Source organism: Dromiciops gliroides, chromosome 5 (genome assembly GCF_019393635.1).
Source record: "Dromiciops gliroides isolate mDroGli1 chromosome 5, mDroGli1.pri, whole genome shotgun sequence".
Taxonomy (NCBI): domain Eukaryota; kingdom Metazoa; phylum Chordata; class Mammalia; order Microbiotheria; family Microbiotheriidae; genus Dromiciops; species Dromiciops gliroides.
The window spans coordinates 20281120-20306745 of NC_057865.1; the positions used below are offsets into that span (position 1 = coordinate 20281120).

At 41.7% G+C, this 25626-nt stretch overlaps 1 protein-coding gene across 3 annotated transcripts in view; it reads left to right on the forward strand.

The window, feature by feature from the left end:
* ZNRF2 (zinc and ring finger 2) overlaps positions 1 to 24684 on the forward strand; it is a 46461-nt gene extending 21777 nt beyond the window's left edge. Inside the window, exons 2-5 of one of the 3 annotated variants that reach the window (XR_006353200.1) lie at positions 2866 to 2961; positions 9594 to 9670; positions 13541 to 13646; positions 17288 to 17362. Coding sequence is in view for 2 of the 3 variants with exons in the window: in XM_043965596.1 (XP_043821531.1) it covers positions 2866 to 2961; positions 13541 to 13646; positions 17288 to 17345 (260 nt within the window). In the remaining variant the exon portion in view is untranslated. Of the gene's footprint in view, positions 1 to 2865; positions 2962 to 9593; positions 9671 to 13540; positions 13647 to 17287; positions 17364 to 19355 lie in introns of those variants that run through there. The other 2 variants (XM_043965596.1, XM_043965597.1) reach the window with 2 other exon arrangements.
* Positions 24685 to 25626: the final 942 nt, after the last annotated feature.

Sequence of the window (25626 nt, forward strand, 5' to 3'; positions counted from 1 at the left end):
TAAAACTACCAGCCCTGGATTCAGGAGGACCTGAGTTCAAATCTGGACTCACTTGACATTTCCTAGCTGTGTGACCCTGGGCAAGTCACTTAACCCTCATTGCCCTGCCCAAAAAAAAGAAAAGAAAAGAAATGTTTATCAAGTGACTGATAGTTTTTCTTTAGAAAAACTTAAAATTTTTATCTTGTTTCTGACATTGGCAATAATAGGCACTTAACAAAAGGATAGGTTCTTTTGTCTACATCTGCGATGGACTGATTGCACCACACCTAAATGTTGGACTCTGCCTTGAGCAACTTGAGTGATTCTTTGCCCTGATCTCATCTCTAGAGTTCATTTTAATATAGACCACCTTCAAGTCATGTCAACCATAGAACTGAATGATAACAGATTAGCTTGGATCAATGGCTCTATCAGAGAAAACCCTTGGAAAAGGTCTTCTGGGGCCTCTTTGGGACTTCTCTTGGATCACAGGGACCACAGGGTCTCTGATCTCTTGGGTCTCCTTGACACCACTTGCTGTCTCTGGGAGACAACATAGGTCTTTTGGGGCTTTTCTCCTACGGGAGCTACCTGGCACTCACCCTGCTTTCTCTACCATGTGGCCTGAAACCATGAGAAGATAGGGAGACACGTGATCATCCCTTTACTGGTATAATGTTGATAAATTAATATCTGCTTACCCAAAACTGATAGCAATACCTGTTTGCCTTAGTTTTTCATCTATAAAATGAGCGGGAGAAGGAAATGAACCACTCTAGTACCTTTACCAAGAAAACCCCCAATGGGGACTCGAAGAGTCAGATACAACCGAAATGACCAAACTTTTTTTTTTTTTTATTATACATGATTGATTTAAATTCCAGCACCTAGTTTAATGTCTGACAGCCATTAGTGTATGAAGCAGGAGAGGGCAAGCTGGGGCAGGCTTAAGATATCAAGCAAATTCCTTTCATCTGCAACTGGGCTAAGTTAAAAGGGGGTTGGGGGGGGGGCCTTTGAAACAAGATTGAAGAAGTAGATTGGGGTCATTTCCAGACAATGGGGAGTCACTGCAGCTTTCTGAGCATGAGTGAGATTATCAGATTGCACCCTTTTGACTCATGTATGTGTAGCATACCTTTGACCAGTCCATTCTTCCAAGTCTATCCTTGATTAGAGCTAGTGGGTTTAAGTGTTCTTTAAATCAGGCAAGGACCACTCGGAATCCTTGAATTGCAACTATCTCAGTCTCTTAGAAACATTTCTTAACTGTTTGTGGCAGGTAAGTGGTGCATGGTCATGTTGGAGCATTTTATCTCCTTATGGAGATTCTATCATTCTGCAACAATTGTTTCTTAGTGCATGATGCTTCATCACTTGTTTCCTCAGTGGTAGATGGGGGGGGGGGCGTGAGAGTTGTCATTTGCCCAGGATAACACAGCTAGCTAGTAAGTTTCAAGTGTCTGAGGCTGTATTTGAACTCTGGTCTTACTGAATCCAGGGCTTCTGCTTGATCCACTGTACCACCTAGCTGTCCCATGTAGATTTTTTTTTAATGCCTAAAAACATTTTTGTGGTTTTACAGTTTGATAAGGATGCCAAGACCTTCCAGGCTTTTTATCTGAAATACTCTTTTTTAACATTGAACTTCAGGAGTAAAAATGACCTTTTTTTCTATATTGAATATTCTGTTGCATTTTTCTCTTAAAAGGGGTTAGAAGCTTCCATATTGTAGAGGAATAACAAGCCCCTCTGGCTAAGAGTCCCTCAAAAGGTCTTATTTTCTGAGGTTGCTTGGCAGAAATAGTTTGGCAGTTAGTTCTCAGTGTCATTCTATTAAAGCTTTGGATTCTGAAGGTCTTGTGCTGGTGATCTTCAAATCTACTTCTCTTAGAATAAGTCTGCCTTCCCTCCCTCCTTCTGTACCCATCAATTGGAGAATGGCTTGAACTAGCTGTCTTATACAAATGTGATGCAATAGTTGTGCTAATGATAAAGGTGGTGATTTCAGAGGAAACCTCAATTCACTGATAGAAAATAAACAGAACCTGGAGAAAAATTGATGCAGTAACAGTGATACCATAAAGACTCAAGATGAAACATCTGGTCCTCCCCGCAATGGAGAGGCGCTGACGATGGGCTGAAAGGACCGACCAAAGCATTTGAAGGGTTATATGACTAATTTGGGAATTTGTTTGGCTTAACTACACCTCTTTGTCATGGGATTTATTTTTTTACTTTATCAGTGGGAAGGGAGGTGAGAGACGAGAAATCAGAACTTAATATGAAATCTGTTTTTTTAAGGTGAGGGGGAAGTGTTGTGGGCTGGAGAAGGCTTCTTGAAATGCTTAGCGTCCCCATGCCAATGGCTGGTGCCCTTTTTTAAGAGCAGCTTCTGCACACTGCTTAAACCACAGAATTCAAACAAGCCACAAGCAGCAGGAACCAGGATGTATATAGTATGAAACCCCACCTTCCCCCGAAGACGTGGGGGTGGGGGTGGGGAAGGGCTCAAACTGGTGTCCTGGCCAGCCTTTTTCCTGCTGCCAGTGGCAGGAGATTCTTTCACAAAACGAAAACCTCTCCATATCATTTCTTGTCCCAGGTAACAGGAGACAAAGAACTGTTTGGTTTTCTGCCAGGATCAGATGTTTCTTTATTCCTCTCTGTGCAGCCCCACTGGCCTCCCCACCAGTGGTGGGCCCCAGCTTCCCTGGCTGCCTCACCTCCTTCTGCCAAAGGTCCCCTTTTTCTACCTCCATTTGTACTGGGTCAGCATGTCCCCCATCAGCACTACTATATCTAACATGGAGTTGTTAGAGGGTTTACATTCAGGATCCAGAAGAGTGAGAAGACAAATGGTTTTCCTTCCTTTCTTTTTAGGCTTCAAGTGCCCAGTGTGCTCCAAGTTTGTACCTTCAGATGAAATGGACTTACACCTTGTGATGTGTTTAACGAAGCCAAGGATAACCTATAACGGTGAGTCACCAGGGTTGGTCACCTGATCTCTCACGCAAATGAAACATCAATATCCAGAAGTTTTCCTTAAAACAGAGATGGCAAATTTTTATTTTGTTTTGAATCCAAGTTCATTAAGGGGAAAAGCAGTTTATGCCTAAGTATTAGCAGTATCAACCCCCTCTGTCCCCCCCCCAAACTCACTGCAGTGCCTAGAGAATGCACAAAAAATCAGTAGAGGCAGGGAGGCTAAGGAGAGATGGAGCTCCAGAGGACAGGCCAGTTACAGGGCAGCCACTGGAGTCCAAGGGAGGGAGAGGTGGAGACCACCAGTCCATAAGGCCCTGTATTTACCTGCCCACCAGGGCTGTGTTCTCTAACCTCATTTCATAGAGATTTTTTATTGGCTACTTCTGCTAATGGAGATGGAGCCATTTCTGAGGGCAGCCCCAATTAACCAACCTCCTTGAAAGAAGATAAGGCTTAGTCAGATATGAGGAACATTCCATTTTGATTGGGGGGGGGGAGGTGGTTTTTCTCACACTCGCTAACAGGTTGTGTTCCTTCCTAAAGGGAAGAGCTGGGGAAGGGTATACTTTTTAATAAGCTTTGGCATATGATTTCTGAAATGTAAATATTGGCACCACAGCAGGTGACAGCCCAGTTTCTCCCCACATTACTAAGCCGAGATGCATTGAAAGAATCTTTCTGGTTGTACATGTAATAAGATGATCCACCACTGAGGAAATATGAAGCTTAGATGGAGCTGCAGTGAAAAGAAATCTCTGTAGAACCTTTGAGTTGGGTGATGCTAGAGATGCTGGCACAGGCTGGGAGCAGTTAGTTTCAGGCTAAGGAAGTGACGTAGCTTTATATATATTTTTCCAAATTGGGACCAAATGAGAGATTGAAGTGAAAAAGTAAATTAAAAGGGGGTGGATCTGGTGATCACTAAAGTCCCTTCTAGTTCCAGAATTCTCTAATTGGCCTTAGGTCAATTAAGAAGAAAAAAGTCTGAATCAGCTTTGAGAGGCATTGAAGGTTGTGACCCTCACCTCTGATTTCATTGACAAGCTTTAAGAAGAAAACTGGCAGATGATGCATTGTACTTTTTAAGTAGAGGAGGAAACATTAGAGAACATTTAAGAAAACGGGTCCTTTGTAGGACCAAGAAGAAGCACTCAGTGCAACATCCATTTCTTTAAGCTACATCATTTATGACCTCCCTTAGAATATTATTCAGTATTCTTGAACTGATTTTTTAAAATGTCGTAACATAGGGTCTAAATGCTTCTTTTTAGAATTGCATCTTAAATCCTAGAATTTGGGGTGTGTGTGGAGGGAGGTGATATTTGTGTGCTATTCTGGCAAGCCTTTGGGATAAGAACACTCACTTACCTTTCCCAATATTTACTGAGTAATAATTGTTTCCCTTGAAATATTTGTTGACCACTGATCAATAAATATCTTCACTACATCCATACTGGACTAAGCCTGATTGCCGCTCAAAACTCCAGAGCTCCCCAGCCTCAGTTTCCCCATCCCCAGTCTCACCTTCCACCTGTAAGCCACAGCAGCAGCTGAAAGCTTTAGAATACACTTTCCTCCATGAAAATAAAGGGAGGTTACTCCCTGAGCAGTCAACAAGCATTTATAAAGAGCCTACTATGTCCCAAGCTTTGAGAAAGATAGAAATAAACGCAAGACCATCGTCTGAAAGAGACTGGACGTAGTGGGAGGAGACAATATGTAGATATTCTGTATATGAGATGGGGACGGCCCTGGGAAAGGCTGAGGAAGGAGGGGCCTCTAGGACCTTGCCCAGGGCCGCACAGCCAGTCCTAGCAGACTCCAATCCCATCCAGAGCCAATTTGAGCACTAAGCCCGGTGCTCTGTCCATTTTCCCACCTAGCCCTTGTCACACGGAGGAGACAGGATCCTTCGAGGTTTGGGATGGCTAATGCAGCGGTCTAAAACTGCCCAGATTAGAGGGTGGGGAGGAGAATGATGTCCAGAAAGGCGTGCTGTGTTTGATCCTGAAGGCCACAGGGGGAGCCAGTAGAGTCCACTGAAGGAGCAACCTCAGCATGGTGGAGAGGCTCACTCTTTCCTGGTGGTGCCAGCAGGAGTTTGCAGGGGGTTGAGAAAGTTCGACTGAGAGCTGATCTGGTGGTACACACTGACCTCACACTTTATTTCAGGGTTAGATTTAATAGAGTAGTTTGGGGGGACGTATTTCCAACAAATGGATCTTTCTGTTGTGCTGCTTTGCTAGATAGAATTGAGTAGCCAGTGAATATTCACGATGAAGTTTCTAAATATTTTATATTATCAATAGAAAACTAATATCCAGTGTTGCCTCTGCCCTAGGAGCTGGCATTTCTCACTGTTCCTACATATTGGCTACTAGAAGGAAAAAGGTTGTTGGAAGAAGGGAATGCCAAAGGAATTGCTAGATTTTACTTGAAAGTTAATTCTAAGTTTGATATTTTTGGTTGCCCACATTGTATGAATACAGTACACCTATATGCAGTTAAGGAACCATGTATCCAAGCTTATATTCCTGAATGGAAATCCGGTGGTGTTGTGTACATACTTTCTGTGATCATGCAAAAAAAGAGCAATAGTTTGATAGACATGATTAGGAAGTAGAGCCTCCACTGAATTTGAGGAAAAGGCTTCTGGGAGAGCAGAGGATTTTAGAAAGAAACATGAATGGAGGAGATTGGTGAAATGATTTGTCTGACAGATCTGTACTGTGCGTACAATAACTGTAATTTATATCTACATCCTGACTTCCTCTTTCCATCAATTCTCCAGTCACCCTGGAACAGTGATTCATCCCTTGCCCTCCCATAGCTTGGCCTATTATTTCTTTCATTGTAATGTCTTTTGCACTTGTATTTGTTTCCATTCTTAGTGCCATTACCCTAGTTTGCAAGTCCTTCCTTAAGTGGTCTTTTTCTGTGTTCTTCCCCTGCCCAGCCTCTCCCACTCCCACCCTTCTCAATGGATACCACTTGTCATCTCCACTTTAAAATCTCTGATGGTCTACTGCATACTGCAAGTCTATTGTGTCTCTGCCCCTGCTAGGTACTGAGGTTATCAAGGGAGAAGGCATGGTCCTGGAAGCTTGTTTTGGTTCAGAGGAGACAATTTGCACACCTAGAAGTGTGTAGAATTGGGGGGGGGGAGGAAAGGTTTGAGGTATATAGATAAAGGTGTTTCAGAGAAATTTGAAGAAAGCTAGGAATTCTCAGAGGCACGAAGGTGAGCAGTGCATCCCAGGCCTCACAGAGTACATCTGAAGTCTGCAGATAAGGAGGCCACTTTGGCCCAATCATCATGAGTGTGAGAGAAATCAATGTGAAGTCTGGCAAGGACTTTAAATGCACAGGCAGTGTGGAGGGAGGGCTGTATTTCATCTTTGTGCAAAGTTGTCACTGAAGATTCTCATGCTGAGTTTAGGTTCTCTTCATTGTTGGATATTAGGTTGCCTTGGGCTACATTAGGAAGGGGCCAAAGAAGAGAACAAAACTCAAGGCACTTTGGGTCTTCTTAAGCATTACCCAATATAAAGACTTGGATGATGAATTTAAATTTTACCCAATAGGCAAATTATGGCCCAAAAAAACCATGTTGCACATTCCTCGACTTTGGAAAGATCAGATGACAGAACCTGTAAAAATAGGAAGTGAAGTGATTTTCTGGATATTCACTAACCATTTTAATAATTTTCTAGAATTTTTATCCCAGAAAAATGACCCTATAGATGACATTTTTGTTGAGATATTTGCAGATCTCCAGTTCTGCAAGGCGTCTCTTCCCTTTCCCTCCTCTAGTTGTTCCAGTAGTTAGTTGAGAGAAAAGCATTTCATTATCATCAGTTTCATAATGGGGAAAGTTCAGGCTTCACAGGTTTTTCATTTTTAGTTATAGGATCATAGATTTAGAGCTAAAAAAGGGACCTTAGAACTCATCAGGTCACACACAGACACACACACACACCTCAGTTTACAGACTGTAACTCGGGGAGGCTAAGTGACTTGGCCAGTGTCTTTGAAATTCAGCATATTCAAAACAGTACTTCCCCCCAAACCCATCCCTACCCCAGAGTGCTAATTTTGAGACTTCTCCATCCCCATCCTTCCATTCACCCAAGCTCTCACCCTTAGAATGAACTTGGGCCTTACCTTACTCTCACCCCCTAAAGCTAATCAGCTGCTAGCCTGGTAGGATGGTTCATTCCTTGAGGGAAGGCAGGGGTTGCTAGAGATATAATACTACAGATATAATACTAGAGATATAATAGCTTTGGTTTAGTGCTTTACCACCACAATATCTCCTGTGTCTGTCTTCTTAATCTGGCTCTCTCACCTCTCATCAGGACTATTAAAATACTAATATTAAAACAGCTTGATTGGTCTCTAATCCAGTCTCTGCAGAGCTGCCAAATCAATATCCCTGAAACGGAGGCCAGCCTGTCATTCCCTTGTTCAATAACTTTCATTGGTCCATTCTTAGCAGGCTAAAATACAATATCTCTGTTTGGCATTTATAGACTTTGAGTCCAAACTCTTCCTGTCTATATTACTTGTCTCTTCTCCCCTCTGCCCTGAAGGCTCAGTATAGCTACCACCTCTTAAATGCCTCTCCCTTTCATGTAGTGACTTGCAGTATATATTCACTCCCACCCCTTGCCCAGTTGGCCTTCCTTGGAAGGGGTTGGGAGAATCTCTAAATGCACGTTCTAGGTGCTTATACATGCTTGATAGAGTTGAATTCAAATAAAAGTGCTAGAAAACAAAAGAACTTGCCAACAGTGCTTTGAGGTTTGCAGAGTTCCTCATAGACCTTGTTTGTGCCTCGTAACCCTGAGGCAGATACTACAGCTAGCATGCCACTCTGCCGAGGAAGTGAGTTTCCCTCTGCCATTTCTAGTTAAGCATCTGAGATGGATTAGAACCGAGTCTTCCAACACGCTAGCCAGTCTCCACACGCCGCACCTGGCCGTGGATCCTACATTCACTTTGGGTGTGACTCATTCTGGCGCTACCTGGAATCAGGAAGGCCTAGGCTCAGCCCAGCCTCACACATGGGCTGTCACTTAGCCCGTCTTCGAGGCAAGTGGTAATGTTGGGGTGGTGGGCTTGAGCCAAAAGAACTCTGAAGAGTTCTCTGATTTCGAAAACATTTCTAAAACCTCTGTCTGCTTCAATTTCTTTAATTATACAAGGAGCATGCATAATAGGACCTGCTTCCCTGCCTTGTGTAAGGACCCAATGAGACTTGTAAACTGCTTAGCAGGCGCTCAACAAATGCTTGGTTCTAGGGGCTCCTAACCTTCATTGTGTCATAACCCCATGGCATTCATAAGTCATAGAGCCCTTCTAAATGCATAAACAAAACCTGTGGGATTACACATTATATTGAAGTAGATCTCAGAAATGTGCTTTTTAAAAAGCCAAATCCACAGACTCCTGAGCAGGCCAAAAGACAGGAAAGCAACCAGGTTGATTTGTCCGTGAGTGTCCTGGCTCTTTTCATGGTCCCCTTATGTGGTTCCATGGAAATAAAGTTTGGGAAAATCCACTTAGGGGAATACCAGCTACCTCATCTATTTTATTTTATTTTATTTTTATTGGGGGGGGCAGTGAGGGTTAAGTGACTTGCCCAGGGTCATACAGCTAGTAAGTGTCAAGTGTCTGAGGCAGGATTTGAACTCAGCTCCTCCTGAATCCAGGGCCAGTGCTTTATCCACTGCACCACCTAGCTGCGTCCCCCCCCCCCCCCTTAAGGGCTAAAATTCTAGCTAAACTGTCTAAAAGATTTAATGAGTGGTCGCCAATAAATTATAAGCTTTAACAAGAGTTAGACTTTTAAGCATTTATTCAGGAGAATAAGAATTTGGTAAAGAGGGAAGAAAGGCCTAGATTCCTCTATCAAAGGGAGAGCGCATTTCTAGCTGCCTTCTCCACCAGCGTCCCCAGGAAAGAGAGACAGAGCGCTTGTCTCTTCCTTCTTCCTCCCACTAGCCCGCGTCACTTCCTGACGCCAAAGACAAGACTCCTGGTCTTGCCCTCAAAGAGCTTCGCTTCATGGGTGGAACTCTTCTACAGTAAGTCTCCAGCAGGGGCGTCATTCCAATCGTTACACCCCCAAGTTACCTCATCTAGAAGAATTTAGGAGTTACTCTTCTCCAATCCTGACTTCTCTGTAAAGGGTATATTTTTTAAAAGAAAGCACCTACTACATGCTCTCAAAGACCTCATAGTCTATTGGGAAAGACAACATGTAAACAGCCGTGTACAAACAGGAAGCAGCTTTGAGTCCTAGAATTGTAATTATGTACAATTGGTCTTCGAAGATGAGCCGCACAGGGCTCCAGATAGACACAAGTATGTGGTTCTGCTGGTATCTCCTCCTTATAGTGCATATGACAGGCACCTTGGTGTGTGAATAGGATGTCTCCTGCTCTCATGTGGATCCCAGAAATTGAGGGTTCTCTGGATAAGGAATCTCAAAGTTCATTGGGTGGGGTCCATTTCTTTAAAAATAGTGTTTTCACCTCTCTTGAGCCCCCAGTTTTCATTCTTTATATAATTGCTTCTTACTAATGATGTACACTTATTTTAATTCTTGGTTTTTCTAGGGAATATTTCACATTTCAGCTGCTTTTGTTTTCTACTGCTATCATTGAGGGTTCAAGATCAAAAATTAAATCTTCAGGTAAAACGCCTGATGTTAATCCAGATTATAGTGCTTGTCTTTTGTATACTGCAGAAGAGCTCATTGATGCATTGGGGTGTTTGAGCTTAAATTTCATGATGGTTATGAAATTTACGCATGGGGTTTTCTTGGCTGCCTCTTAACAAATTTGATCTTTTTATATTTCATTTAAGACTTTGGGCTGTTGGCTTTTTTCCATGTTGCCTTGATATCTGCAGTTACTATATAGGTGTTTGCTTGGCCATGCTAAACGTTTTTCATTTTGCATATCTGGCTGTTTGGAATTAAGTATTTGGGGTTTAAAATAATTTAACAGTCTGTGTGAAAGGCAATATATGAGAACAAAATTAAAGTAGGTCATGTCTATGAGTTATTATTCATTGACATGGGGTTTTGTACATAGGATGAAGCTTTTAAAAGTAGAGCCATTTATCCCTTGAATCCTTTTCCCTTTTCCATAAGACAAAAGTAGAAACAATCGTTCTTCCGGCTTGTTCACTTTTTACATGTGGAGTTGCTAGTCTTGTGTATTCAAACTTAGAATTCATTATTAATGAACATGTTTCCATCGCACAGGGTGGGTCAAAAGTCACAATGTTGTAATCACTTTCTGAAAATATTTTTTTTTTTGTCATTTACGAGATTTGATTTTTCACATGTAATATAAATTCATTTCCTATATATAGTGTATGGGATGCTATGGTATTGTAAATTAAAAACAAAAAATAAAGGAGGTATTAAATATTGACATTCTTTTGTGACTTTTGGCCCATCCCATATTAAGGTGGTGTTCAAGTTTCGAAATCAACAATCTTTAATTCAAAAGAGTAGGACCTAGGACCATGACATGTTTAGATGGTGGCTTCTGTCCTGGTGCCAGTGCTATCCTTGCTCTGCCCCACAAGGATTTAGTCCTCTTCTCTGGAGGTCTCTGACTTATTAACGCTGGGCAGTGCGCCATCGCGAAGAGAGCCATGGGTGTGGCTATACCTGCTGGCTGGCTGACTGGCCTGGATTCCATTCCTGACTGCCACTAGCTTGGTAACTTTGGGCCCTTGTTGAAAACTTCTTAATACATCTCAACTATCATTAGCTATGTTAGAGTAAAAATCAACTCTTAAAAGTCAAATATATAGAAGTACTAAGTGTTCAGTTGAAATAATTAAGATCTGCCAAACCCATTTTTTGTAAACTTAATATATATTATATTGTAACATACATAACAATGTGCATATAATATACCTAATAAACCAAATATACTTTTCATCTGTATAGTGTTTCTAACAAAATTTGAGAAGTGAGTTTGGAAGAATGATATAACTTTACTTTCCCTTTCAATTTTTAGATTTTCACTTGAATTTATATAGAGGTGGGTGGGATTTTTAAAAAGCATATACTCCCAGTAGATCTTTTTGATTTTTTGACTTAAGATGCAGACAGCAATAAAAGGAAGTGGGAGAACCAAGGTATTGCATTGGCTAGAAGCTATTTTGACTATTATTTAGTTCTTCCAGAGTGTTTCAAATACATTATTAAATGTCTTAACAATATTTGAAGCACTTTGAGAGGATTTAGTAAGATTCTTGCTTTTTAATACTAAGAACGGCTTTAAAGAATATGACCCCCAAGACCAAGAGAGACATTGAGGTCATAGAAAGGACATTCCAGTTGAATTGCATTTGCTCCCAGGGAACCTCACTTGATGGAAGCTGTCCAACAATGGAGTGCAGGAGGTCAGGTTCCCCCCCCCCCTCCCATCTTGGGGGTCTTGAATAGAAGCTGGAGGGGGTCATTGTCAGGCATGGGGCAGGAGGGAGGCATGCTTCAGCACCATCACATTATTTCAGCTCTTCATAAAATGAGGTGGTTAAATTAGCTTCTAGCTCAGATGGTCTTTGAGTCTGAGAGGACCTTTAGGCCTTATCCAAAAGGGAATTTCTGTGATAAGTAGATTCTCTCCTTATTCTTTCGGAAAGCTTTCCAAAGTAAGAGAAAGGACAAAGAGCCCATGTGCAGTCACATTGGATGGGGATGGACCTATGGGGATATAGGAAGAAATGGACAATCATCTCATTGGAGAAGACATGAATACTTTGGGAATCTGCATTCTTAGAGAGGGAGTATCTATGTGGATGAAGTATCTAAAGCAAAAGGGTTAGGAATTAGAAATATAAAGAAGTCACCACCTTCAAGAAGCTTGTATTTTAGTAAGGGAAACAACCAACACTGGGGTAAATGGGGTTGGGGTTGGGGAGCTTGGGGTGTGGGGGCATAGAATGAAGAAAGGCCTCAGGTTACTTAGAGGATTCACTGGAGACAAGGCCCAAGCATGAGAGACAGGCTGTGCAGAAGGCACCCAGAGCGGAAATGAAGTGTGTGCAAGCTTGACTGGGATGTGGATTTAATAAAGGGAATCGGGGGGAACAGCAGGGTCAGATCCTGTGTCAGAGGTGTTACTCTAAGGAGGTTGTTACAGTGGGCCAGGTGATGGCCTTAGAAGTGGAGAGTAGGGGCAGGTGTAGGGTGTAGGATTGACCCTTGGATGGATGCATGAGGTGGAAAAGAAGGAAGATTTGAGGATGACTCAGATCATGAACCTGTGAGACTGAAAGCATGGTGATAACCTGGAAAGGGCCTCTGGAGGGGCAGCTAGATGATGCAGTGGATAGAGCACCGGCCCTGGAGTCAGGAGGACCTGAGTTCAAATCCGGCCTCAGACACTTAACACTTACTGGCTGTGTGACCCTGGGCAAGTCACTTAACCCCAATTGCCTCACCAAAAAAAAAAAAAGAAAGGGCCTCTGGGACGTGGGATTCAAAATGTTCAGCCAGCAATTGGTGATGCTGGATTGGATGAACAAGGGAATCATTTGGGTAGAGATAATTGAACCCAGGTGGGTTAATAAGAGCACCGCAAGTTCATTGCATCTTGTTTTCCCTGCTAAGGCAGCAGCTCGGCTCTCCTGTACTGATGGGGGCCTCCTTTCTTCCTGCCCCTTACCTCAGGCAATCTCTGGCATGTGTAGATACTACTCAACTTCTTTCTCTTCTCTTAGACTACTTCATGAAGAGAGCAAGCTCTCTTCTATTCAAAGAAAGGACTAATAAGACTGATAAGGATTTTTTAGAAGTACTATCAAGGGAAAGGAAAACTATTTTTTGAAATTACATAGTAAACTCCAGAATCCTTGATTTGAAAGTGTCTACAAGTTCCTCTTAGATTTGGCATAAGAGTTTTCTATCTGCCTCTCATCATGGCTATTTAAGCCCAGACACTAAAGATAAATGTCCAGTTTTATTTTCTGTCTGTATTTTTCTGTTCCATTGTAACCATAACTATTGTTTCTTTTGTTTTTATTGCAAATGTACAGCTTGTCAGCTACATTGTGGCTATCATGGCATCCTTGGGTAATAGAGGCCTTGCAGTCACCTCAGACACATGCTGTCTGTGTGACCTTGGGTGACCCTGGACAAGTCATTCAACATCTCAGTCTAGACTTAAGTTGAAGAGGGGGCAGTAGAGGGCATTTCCCTTATCAGTAAAATCACAGATCTGGTCCCTGTCCCCATGGGAGCCCAACAACCATTTGTTTATATCATTGTGTTACAGGAGCATGACTAACCAATGACTGTTAGGTTGAGACTTAATTATTAAAGTGACTCTTTAAATGTAAATAGAATATCAGTAAAGATAATACTCCAACCAAGGCTGATGGGGCATTATGGTATCTGAAAAGATGCCCATAGTGGCTACGTTTGGGACTTATTAAGATTCAATCAGCTTAGGACTTTGATAGCATCACCCTCCCACAATGCACACTGCATTGTAAATTATATTTCCTAAATTCTTTTTGTTCTTTCTTTCTCTAGAGGATGTGTTGAGTAAAGATGCTGGCGAATGTGCAATATGCCTGGAAGAACTGCAGCAAGGAGACACAATAGCTCGGCTGCCTTGTCTGTGCATCTATCATAAAGGGTACGTGCCTTGTAAATATTAAGCAAAGCTGACATTGGCCTCTCAATCTCCAAAATTATGTAAGAGTAAAGAGCCTTGTTGAAGTTTTGCAACTTTACAAGAAAATTATTTCGTGTTAAAACTGTACAGCATCTGGGGGCAGCAAGGTGGCACAGTGGATAGAGCACCAGCCCTGGAGTCAGGAGGACCTGAGTTCAGACCCCACTTCAGACACTTGACACTTACTAGCTGTGTGACCCTGGGCAAGTCACTTAAACCCAATTGCCCCACCCAAAAAAAAAAATGTATAGCATCACCATTTACTGCATCTACATGATGTGCATTTTATCTAAAAATGGCTCTGAGTGTCTTTTGTTTCTGGCAGCAGAGTACCCAAAATCGAACTCTTCCCCTCAGTACCCAGTTATTCTGTCCCTCTTTCTGCTGTTAGACCAATCGCACACCTCAGTTCCATGAATTTCACCACCTTGCAGTTAGTTCTTCCTTCAGTAGCTTCCTCCTTTCTGTTTGTGCTTTTCACTGCCACCATCCTGATTCAGCTGTCATCTCAGCCAGGTGGATCTCCCTACATAAGGACTTTGTCCTGTAAAACTCCCTCTTTGAGGGTTTAAATGATTTTTGCCCAGCAGAATTGGATTTCGGCCCCAGGGTGAACTGAACACGTTAATGGGACATCTCCAGTTTTCCTCAGCCCCCATCGGTGGGTTCTGCTTTTCTGGTCTCTGCTCAAATGCACCCTGACTCTAGGAAGCTCCATTGATTCCGATCAACATTAACTTTGCACTTCACTGCACCTCTAGCCATCATTGTCCAGATGGTGATATCTTGTGCTGTGCCTTGGTTCTGTTTGCCACTAGTGACATGGATGAGGCTGAAACTGAGATTTGGGAAGAAGCTCAGAGGTCACCCAGCCTGGCCTGGCCTCCTCAAAGAATTCCCTTTCCAGGCGGCCTTCTTGGCTACCTGTCCCACCAGTGGCTTAGCACATGGACAGGCAGCAAACACCCCAAGGGCCTTTATTGTCACAATTTCTCATCTCCTGAAGTGAATTTCTTTGAATTTATGTTTAAGCCTATATTGAGTTGAATCATAGATCTGCTTAAACATTCAATATGGCGACTTTTTAGCCACGTTAATCTATCCTCTTCAGCTTTGTCATCTCCATGCCATCTATACCTTTGCACCTTCATGTTACTGATTCTAGTGAGAGGCAGACAGGGTGGAGGAGTCAGAGCAGAGTTTATCTTCCAAGAGAGGGACATGCCACCTCTGAGGTCTATACTAAACAGAACACTGCACCTAAATCTCCATTAATGGTTTCACTTAGCCTCTAGCATTGAAATCCTTACACACACACACACACACACACACACACAGAGTAAATTATATCTACTGCATTCCCCCTGCCCCTTATTTACAACATATAAGGCCCCCCCCTCACTTTCTTACTCCCCAAAGAATGAGAAATGAGATTAAGCTGGTATTAGTTTCTTATGTATTTTTTAACTTTTTCCCCAGTGATGTCTAAAAACAAATTTTTAATATTTTTGTTTTGTTTTACATACCAGATTCTCTCCTTTCCCTCTGCCTCCCTGGCATGGCAAGCAAACACATTTCCATATTAGTCATTTTGTGGAAGAAAACTTAAAACAAAGAGAGAAATAGTATGCTTCAATCTGCATTCAGACTCCATCAGTTCATTCTCTGGAGAAGGATAGCTTTCTTCATCATGAGTCCTTTGGGATTGTCTTTGATCATTATATTGCTGAAATTAGCCAAGTCATTCATAGTTCTTCGTCATACAATATTGTTCCTGTGTATAATGTTCCCCTGGTTCTTCTCACTTAAATTTGTATCAGTTAAGTCTTTCTAGGGTTTTGTTGTTTTTTTGAGAGCATCCTGTTCATCACTTCCACAATAGCATTCCATCATCATCATCGTATACCACAGTTTGTTCCACCATTCCCTGACTGATGGGCCTCCCCTCAATTTCTAATTCTTAGCTACCAAAGGAGAGCTGCTATAAATGACTTTGTACAATAGGATTATAACTAGTTCTTGATAAAGACATACTAGGTCCTAGTAATCATTACCCTTCCCTTTCCTAGGTGTTCACAACTATCCCCTTTAAAACCTTCTAGAGTTTTTCCAGGAATTGAAGTCAGCTTCCCCCTTTACAGTTTTTTTGTTTTTTAAGGCATTTTATTGGCACCAGTTTTCCTCATACTCTTTTAGCATTCTAGCAACTTTGGGAATGGGCCATGATTTTTTTATTCTCCCCTAAAAGTGTACACCTTCCTTTCCATTTTCTATCACAATTGGCTTAATTGGCCCTATATAGCCCATTCACTTCCACCAGTTGCCACAAAGTCATTGGTGACAATTAGACCCGGAATAAGAGCTTGCTTCTTTGCCTATTTGAAGTAGGACCTTTTCTAGCTCTAAGGGGTCTTAGGTCAAGCCATGTGGTTGGTGGAAAGAGTGCTGGCTTTGGAGTCTGGGAAGCTGGGCTAATCACTCCTCATCCAATGTCCTACCCAAATTTGATAAGCAAATTCACTGTCTATTCTGTCTTCATTTAAGTTGTTTTTTTTTTTTTTCCCAACTGATAAACCCTACTGATTGATCAGTATAGCGTATATGAACTTGAGATCTTCTATCAGGTTATTAGGGATCTACTAAGCTGTATTCTTTGGGTTCCATTATTTCCTGTCTTTGCTCTGGTACATTCTAATTGGTGGGAGAGATGGTAGTGGCAAGGGATGATCTGCCCAGTGATTCCCTTAGTCAGAAACATCTACTTTTCCCCCTGGCTTTTTAAAAAAAATTTTTAAAGTAATAAACATTTTTATTTATGGTTTTGGATTCCAATTTTTATTCCTCCTTGCCTCCCTCCCCCTCCTCCCTCCCTGAAGTTATAAGCAATCAGATATAGGTTATACATGTACAGTTATGTAAAACATTACCATATTAGTCATTTTGTATATGAAAACTTGAATAAAAGGAAAAAATGAGTGAAAAATAGCATGCATGTCTTTCCAGGCCTTTCTGAAATCATCCTGCTTGTCATTTCTTATAGCACAATAATATTCCATCACCATCATACCTCAGCTTATTTAACCATTCCCCAATTGATGGGCATTCCTTTGATTTCCAATTCTTGGCCACCACAAAAAGAGCTGCTATAAATATTTTTGTACAACTAGATCTTTCTCTTTTGGGGGATGTCTTTGGGATATTATCCTAGCAGTGGTATATTGCTAGATCAATGGGTATGCTCAGTTCTATAGCCCTTTGGGCATAGTTCCAAATTGCTCTACAGAATGGTTGGATCTTTTCATAACTCCAACAGTGGGTTAACATCCCATCTTTCCCACATCCCCTCCAACATCCAGTATTTTCCGTTTACTAAAATAAAACAATTCTTTAGAAGAATCTCTCCTGGTAACACTGCTTAAAAGACTAGTAACATAGTGTCATCGAACCACAGAAAGAGCAATGTGTTTTGCATAAACTTGTGAAATTTTGAAATGAGAATTTTGACACACCTTTCTGTGAAATTATAGTTGTTTAAAAGAAAACTATTTTTGGATATTGGTCAGAGATGTCATTTATTCTGTTTTTGTTTCTTCTTTTTCCAGTTGCATAGACGAGTGGTTTGAAGTCAATCGTTCTTGCCCTGAGCACCCTTCGGATTAAGCGTCTGATTCCTGCTTTGTACGTAATTTTTTTTCTATCTGCCCCAGTTTAGTTTTCTTTTAAAAATAATCTAGAATAGTATTGTCCATTTTAATTTCATGTCATTTATTCAGTAATTTCCTTTTTTGTGTTTAAAAAAAGTCCCCAATCCTCAGTTATATCCACATCTTTGACAAATTGTAAAACCTGAACTAGCTTCTTCTGTCCCCTCACCCTATATACTTCTGACCCATGTCCCTGCTGAGCATGCACAGAAGTACAAAGTGATTTTTAGACTAAAAAGTAAAATTGTCTGTCTCTGTCACTGTTATTTCATTAGCATGGATTTTATATTGAATCTGCTTTACTTCTGGGTAGACCCTCCAGGAGTCAGTAAACACTGAGTTGTTTGGCAGTTTATCCCTTTCCCCCTCTTGATCTTGTGAGAAAATTAAATTTGTTCTTTTAGATTGAAGAATGAGTTCCCCACTCTCACAGTCGGAATGGTCTTTTCTGAAAGGGGCTGCTGGCTTGTGATACAGAGGGGCTCCTTCTATTCATACAAAGAAAGCCATTCCCTTTCCAAGGGAGGATTTTTAAAGGCTTCTTGGTGGCCAGAGTGGGGGCAGTAGATGGAGAGCCAAGCCATTTATGAGTCTTAACCTGGAGCCCAATTTTAAAATTTGAGAAACTTTTATTTCAATAATAATCCCATATATTTGATGTTCATAAATAATATTCATCTTTTTCTCTTTTTTTTTGGTGAAGCAATTGGGGTTAAGTGACTTGCCCAGGGTCACACAGCTAGTAAGTGTTAAGTGTCTGAGGTCAGATTTGAACTCAGGTCCTCCTGACTCCAGGGCCGGCGCATTATCCACTGTACCACCTAGCTGCCCCCACAAATAATATTCTAACTAGGGACTTGTAAGGAGCTAAAATTCTCACAGACTTATAGGCTATACCAGACTGACCAAGGACAGAGAAAAGTGAAGATTTAATAGAGGACGACTATAAGGAACTAGTTAAAATCTAGGTGTTCACAACTATCTAGTCTCTGAGGGTCAGTTTCCTCATCTGTAAAATGAGTTGAACTAGAAGAAGTGCTTGTACCTTCCAGCTCTTCCAAAGACCCGGGGGACTGGCCTATACAATGTCGAAGTCCATTCTAGCTCTTTGCATCTGCCCTGTTTAATATCTGACAACTGACCATTGCTTGTCTTTGAATCTGAAAATTTAGTTAATGGAGTTGATATTCAAAGAAGATACTATGTTGTGCTATGAGCCAGCCAGCAGCAGGCTAGGAAATCGATTTAGGTTGTAACAAATATTTTCATAGCAACAATTATCAGGCAGACTAGAAGTGAGAATCCCCAAGTTAGTATCTCTGTATAGATAGCTGCACATGGGAAATGGAGGAGGCCTGTGGGCTTGATTAACACTGATTTTAGAAAGCATGAAAGGGAGACCAAGAATTCTCACTTCCCTTTATTTTAAACTTTTTTTCCCCTAAACTTTTATCGCCTATTATCTTCAAGATAACCTGTCCCTCACTTATGGAAGGAAGTTAAAGCTACAGTTGTCCACTCCCAGCTAAAGAGGTGCCACCACTCACTGTCCTTGGGCAGTTCTGTGCAACACTAGCTTAGTGTTGGAAAATTAAGCCTCAGATACTATTCCTTTTATGTTCAGCACAGTATTGACTTTATCAGGGGGCAGCTAGGTGGCACAGTGGATAAAGCACCAGCCCTGGATTCAGGAGAACCTGAGTTCAAATCCAGCCTCAGACACTTGACACTTACTGGCTGTGTGACCCTGGGCAAGTCACTTAACCCTCATTGCCCTGCAAAAAAAAAATATCATAACAATAATATTAACTTTATCAGAAATTCTGGAGATGGGAAAGCAAAATGTTTGCAAGCTATGGAGGTAACAGGATCCAGGGGAGTAACCCTGTGGTCTTCATTTGTAATTTGGCCCCACTATCAGGGACCACTGTAAATTAAGCATATCTGGGTTGTTTGTTTTAAACAGGTTTTCTTATGTCTCTTCAAGATGTTTGGAAAACATAAGAGAATATGAGGACCTGTCTCTGGGAAAAAAAACATATGCAGCCAGAAACGTGAGTTCTATGGGCCTGGAGCACACCAAGATGGACAATCACAGAGATGACTCCTATGCGAGGGAGGACCATTAGTTGGCCCCGAGCTTGGTGCACCAAACATGCACCTAGAAGGACGAACAGCAGGGATTTTGGAAATGCCGCACATCCCTCCGTTGTCTACCCATAGTTACCGTTGGTAAACATTTTATATTCAGACGCCAAAGTTAACTAATTTCATAGTGGATTTACTTCTTGAGTTCCCTAGAGCTGTGAATGGATTTGGAGGTTTTTTTTCTCTTTTCCTCCCAACTTGGAAGTTTTTGCATTCTCAGATTCTAAAGTAAAGATGACCTCAAGCTTTCTTTTTGTGGATTAACGCCTCAAAAAGCAAACGAGGCACCGGAGCAGCAGTAAGACCTTTTTCTCTGAATGCAGACCATGATCTCAAGGTCTTCCAGACATCATCTCCAAAGGAAAAATGAAGAGCAGAATGCAGCCCAAAGAGTCCAGTGCAGCTGGGGATCAGTTCCCTTAGATCTGCTCAGTCTGTTAGTGTGGCAGCAGCCCCATGCAGCTATGCAACTTCCTACGGAGGGGCCGGTTTTAAGTGCTGCCGGCAATGGGCATTTCTTTGAACGGGTATTTTTGTTTTTTCAGGTCATTATTTTTCTGTACTTTCATCTCCAGGCTGCCTCCCCAAGTGGGGGCAAAATATGAAAACTTAAGAATAACTGCTGAAGTGGGGAGAGAAGTTTTCCAAGTTCCTAAGATTGAGTTTGGATGGAGCTCAGAATAATTTGTGGAACATTTTATATAGATTTTTTTAAAAAAAAAATCAGAATTTCATTTGCATGGCAGATTCATAGCAATTTGCATCTTTCATTTTCCAGATAATCTGGAGATTAGCATTTGATAATTTTTTAAACAAGTATGGAGATTTTGTTAATTTATAATTTATTAATGTGTTGTTACTGTGCTGCATATGTATGTTAATTTACAGAGGCTTTTAAACAGTCCTGTAGGGGAAATGTACTGAGGAAATGATGTGAATAAATAAATAATAGTTCCCACAAAACACATCTGAATGGTTTAAAGGCTGAAGAGAAATCAGGGCTATTGAAGCAAATGTCTTTTTATATCAATACGATAAGTAGTTTCTGCATTTTCAACACAAGTGAAGATTCTGCGGTCTGAAGGAAGCTGCCCTGGCCAAGGTTTCTTTGTATTCTGGTACTGCCTGGGCTCTTAGTGTCCCAAGTTCTCCCCTTCGCCCACCATCTTTCCCCTCTCCCACCCCACCTGACCTGCTTCATGATCTCTTGCCAGGAGAGCCTACACTCAGACAACATTTTCCGGAAATTCCGCTGTGAAACACCTTGTGTGATGCTGCACACGCACGATCAGAGAATCCCAAACCAATGCGTGTGACAGCCCACAACAATGTCCTGGTGCTTCTGAAATCCTTAAGGAAGAGAGTCTTCCCTCAAGGTGGCTCTTCTCATTCAATCTCAGTCCAATCTGCTTTGCTGTTTTCCATTTTGTCAATTGTTCTCTCCATAAAATAACCACCACCATTTAGAATGTGAAGAATGTGTTTCTTTCACACCACTGATATCCTATTGTGGGCAGAATTCTTGGGGCTCCTTGTGGGAAATGCTGATTATCGCTGGGGCAGCTTATTGGCCACTTTCTCCTAGAGGCTTATTTTTACAATGTGATTATCTCTTTTCATTTTACTTTTTCTAACAGTTGGTGTCAAACCTGAGTCCCCTTTTTGACTGACTGTGTGCCCTGTAATGATGGTGCTCACTTTCACTTGATCCTGCTGTCCTGGGCCTCATTACGCTCTCCAGAACTGAAGGGTCCGGCCCTTCGGGCTCAAAACCAGATTCATCTGTCATTGGGAAAGTCTCACCAAATTACAAATATGTAATTCAGACCATGGTCATTTGTGGTTTGCTAAGGCAGTTATAGAAAAGCTGGCAGGGATCTGTCTCTACAGGAGTTTGGCATGACTAATCTAGAACAGTTTCTACTAAAATCTGTTTGAGGACCAGACTGTTTAAAAAAAACACCTAGAAACTACTATTTTTACTTTAAATTTAGACTTTCCCTTCACATAAATTCTCAATATTAATATGCAGATTTTTTTTAAATGGCTCAAATCGAAACAGTTCAGAATTTTATCTCCAAACAGTTAAACCCTGAAAAGCATCCAAAGGAAATATGCTTGAAATTTGTAAATGATCTAGTGGTGCCAGGGCAGGAAACTTTGAATCTTGGAGAACTGGCTTTTTCCTCAGCTGCTCCGCTGGCTAAATGGAGGGAGAGCCGATGGCCCAAATGAACCAGATGTCTTGCCCTCTCTACTTTGTAGGGGGAGGTCACACACTGGAATCCATATCTTCTGTCATACCCTTGGTCCGCAGTGTGTTGATTGCCTGTTGTTACCATCTTCACCTGCGTATTTTTGTCAGGCCTATCTCTTGCCTAAATAGTAAGAAAAAGGAAATCTTTCTAATACTCAGGTTTTACCATTAAATGAGCTATTTGCCAGAAGAGTGAATTGAATATGCTTTAAAGGCATGTTTCTTTAAATCTGGGCACAAGCTTGAGCATAAATTTGTGTTTTACAAAAAGCCATTTCTTTTGAAATAGAAAAGCGTTGCATATTGAGTTTCCTGAAACAATTCAAACAAGATCAAACAGAGCCTGCTGGTATATTAATAGGAGACCCTGGCCTAAAATATGATGGATCCATGGGGCCCTCTTCCCCAGTGCAGACATGCAACCACATTCACGTTCCATCAGTGAGAATGCGGTGTTTCTAAAACTGGTGATGAGAACAGTCAAACCAATCAGAGCTCACATTCTGTAATATGGGCTAGACCAGGTTTGTTTGGGGAAAGCACTTTGGAAATGGCAGTGCTTTAGGAATGTGAATGATCATTCTTACTGTCTTTTTTAAAAGACCAGATTCCGAACAAACATCACCTGCATTTAGTGCCTACTCACCAGGGAGTGTGGATTCCATACCAACAAGCTAGATAGTAAAACAAAGTTGTATTGTAAACTGGGGGGGTTTCAAGAGGGAGTAATTGAATCTTACTGCTTACTGGCATCCCCGCCACATTGACACTTTTGCATCTAAGTAAATAAGCACATGCTAAGAATAAATCAAACCAAATGGTGATGTGAGCAGTGCTTGCTGGCTCTCAACCCCTCTTAGAGGGAGTTCAGGCTAAGACTTTGGAATAAGGAGCCTTTTATGTGCCAACAATTGGAAGACTCTAGCACCAGGCTGCAGGCACAGTCTGAGGTTTCCATATTTCAAGTCCGGGAGGGGCGTCAAGCATCAGCCCCTGTGACTGCTGACTTGGGCTTTGCTCTGGGAACAACATTGATTATTGGGTTGTCAGTTTCCCCCTTTAATTTCCCTTCCTACCCTGATAGGTTACTGCTGGCTGGCTGGTTTTTGTTGTTGTTTAAGGGGAATTGCAATCCAGATTTCTCTCTGCTGCGGTCTTTGCCTGGCAGCAGCAGGTCAGTTTGCTTTGCTCAAACAAAACACTCACCAGCGTGAAGCTCTGAGTGAGCATCTCACTCGGAATGCTGCCTCGCCACATGGTCTATATCTGAAACAAAGAATTACTGTATTTATTAGGAAGTGCTGCTTCTCCCCTGGCTAGCTTAACTTGCTAATAGTTTCTAGCATTGAAGGTAATCAGGTGCATTCATCTTTGGTTTGGTCATTGGGAATAAGTATGTTAATGCTCTAAAACCATGATACCTCAACCAATAGCCATCCCAATGGGTCTGTGCTTGTATACAGGAGAAGATTCCAGAAATAGAGATCATTTACCAAAGGGACCCTGGGGTGTCTGTGAGCTGAAACGTTGGCCAGCAGACCTTGCTGGTAACATCTGCTGGCTCTGCTGAGGCTGCTGGGCATCCCTCAGATCCCTGGTATGCATGCATAGGCTCCAAAAAGGATTCACACTCTCTGACCCAATGCCAGGCTTTTGTGGGTGTTGCTTTTTAACCAGTGAGACTCTCAGATCTTCCCTCTTAATTTCTGATCTGATTTGATCATGTTGCTAGGTCCTAATGGTTTATGTTGAGAAAATCAAGCATTAGAAAGTCTGACAGGCAGTCTAAAATTAAGTTGTACATATTAATTTGTTGTGCAGCACCATACACACATAGAATTAGGCCCTGTACAACATTACCGACAAATCTTTATTGAAATCTCCCATGGCAGGCACTCAATGGGGCTTCAGGCTTGGACAAAGTCGCATGATGTTTTCCTATATTGGGTCCAGGAGAATCAATCCAATCCCACTTTTGTTTCTTCAGAAAGAAGTTGCCATGGATGTTATTGTTTGAAAATAAAAAGCTGGGGGCAGCTAGGTGGCACAGTGGATCAAGCACCGGCCCTGGATTCAGGAGGACCTGAGTTCAAATCTGGCCTCAGACACTTGACACTGTGTGACCCTGGGCAAGTCACTTAACCCTCATTGCCCCGCAAAAAAAAGGAAAAAGAAAGAAAATGTGTGACCATAACTTGGTTAACTTATGATGTTCATTTACCCCACCATTTCCTTATAGCTCCTCCTTATTTGCTACTAGAGTAATACTGTTAAGTGGACATAACCTTTCAATCACAAAAAGTAGAAAATTAAGTAGAAACAACCTGTATTTCTTCAGTTCAAACTGAAGTAGGACACCCACTTTAGGTGTTTGAATATATCATTATTGCAGGTGATCTTGCCAAAGTGTCCAAAATATTTTAAGGTAGAAAGAGGAGAGAAGAAGGCTTTTGAGGGAATGTAGGAAAACACTGCCCCTGAATTGTGTTCCAGTACATTAACACAATGGAAGAAGAATTTGGAACACAGCCCTTAGCATTAATGTTACATGGTAACACGTGTATCTGATTTTGCACACTTACCCAAACAAAAATGTATTGACAAGTATTAGATGAAACTGTCATTGCTTGTGAAACAATTGTCATTTTAGTGATAAATGGATAATAGGTCTTCCTTCATTATCTTAAATTTAAACAAATGTAACGTTTGAATTGTTGAATGTAGTGCCTGTTTCTAGATTTTGTCACTGAAAGTACGATCAGAAGGTTTAAGATTGTTGGGGTTTTTGACAGTCTGACAGTACACAATCATGAACACTTTTTGATTTAGGCTGTATGTTTAATAACATTCCATTATGTAAAGAAAATGTAATAAATCTTTTGAAGCACAATTTGCGATGCAAGGTGTATTGAGTTCTCTAGGCTCCTTACTCATCATCTGTTTTAGTTGGCATGGTTCTCATTAAACGATAAGGATTTCTAATGGAATTTGTTCTAGGTCAGCAGACTTGCTCTGTAATGGAAAGGGCTCTGGGGGAGGAGTCGGGTTCTGGATTCTAGTTGGAACTTTGTAGCTAAATCTGACTGCATGACCTTGAGCAAATTACCTTTTTAAGTGTACCTATATGCCAGGCACTTGAGCTAAGCACTTTACAATGACCCTGGGGGGTAGACATTGTTATTTTTCCCCATTTTGCAGTTGAGGAAACTGAGGTAAGCAGGTTCCGTGACTTGCCCAGGGTCAACACAGCTTAGAAGTGTTAACTTCTGAAGACATGAAATCAATGCCAGTGAGGAGGGAGATGGGAGTTGTCTAAAGACACTGATGTGAAGCCAGTACGTATTAAAGAGGAAATCGGGTAGGCTATGTGAACTTGGGTGGCACAGTTCAAGAAAGTACACTGAGGAAAAGAGGAAGCTTCAAGAAGAGATGAGACCCCTGTGTACTGTGTGATGGACAGTGGAGAGAATTCTGGAGTGAGGAAGAAAGAGATCATAGGAAGGAGGCATAGTCTTCAAAGATGACCACTCCTCAGGTTTGCTATGGGGAGGCGATTCCTTGTTCCTCGGTGGCTTGGATGAAGAGGGCCTCTGATCCCTTCCAGCTTCCAGACTTCTGTGATAATCCTAGTATGTTTCTCCCCCATTTTGTATTGGGACCTCTAAGAGCAGATGGGGAAAATGATACAAACTCTAGGAAGGGCACGGTGAGCCCACAATTTAGTACATGCAGCAGCAGGGCCTGGGCCAGATGGGCAAAGCTTATGTCACCTACTATCATATGAGCACACCAAGACTGTGAGAGCCCCAATTGGAAAGGTGCCACTGATTTG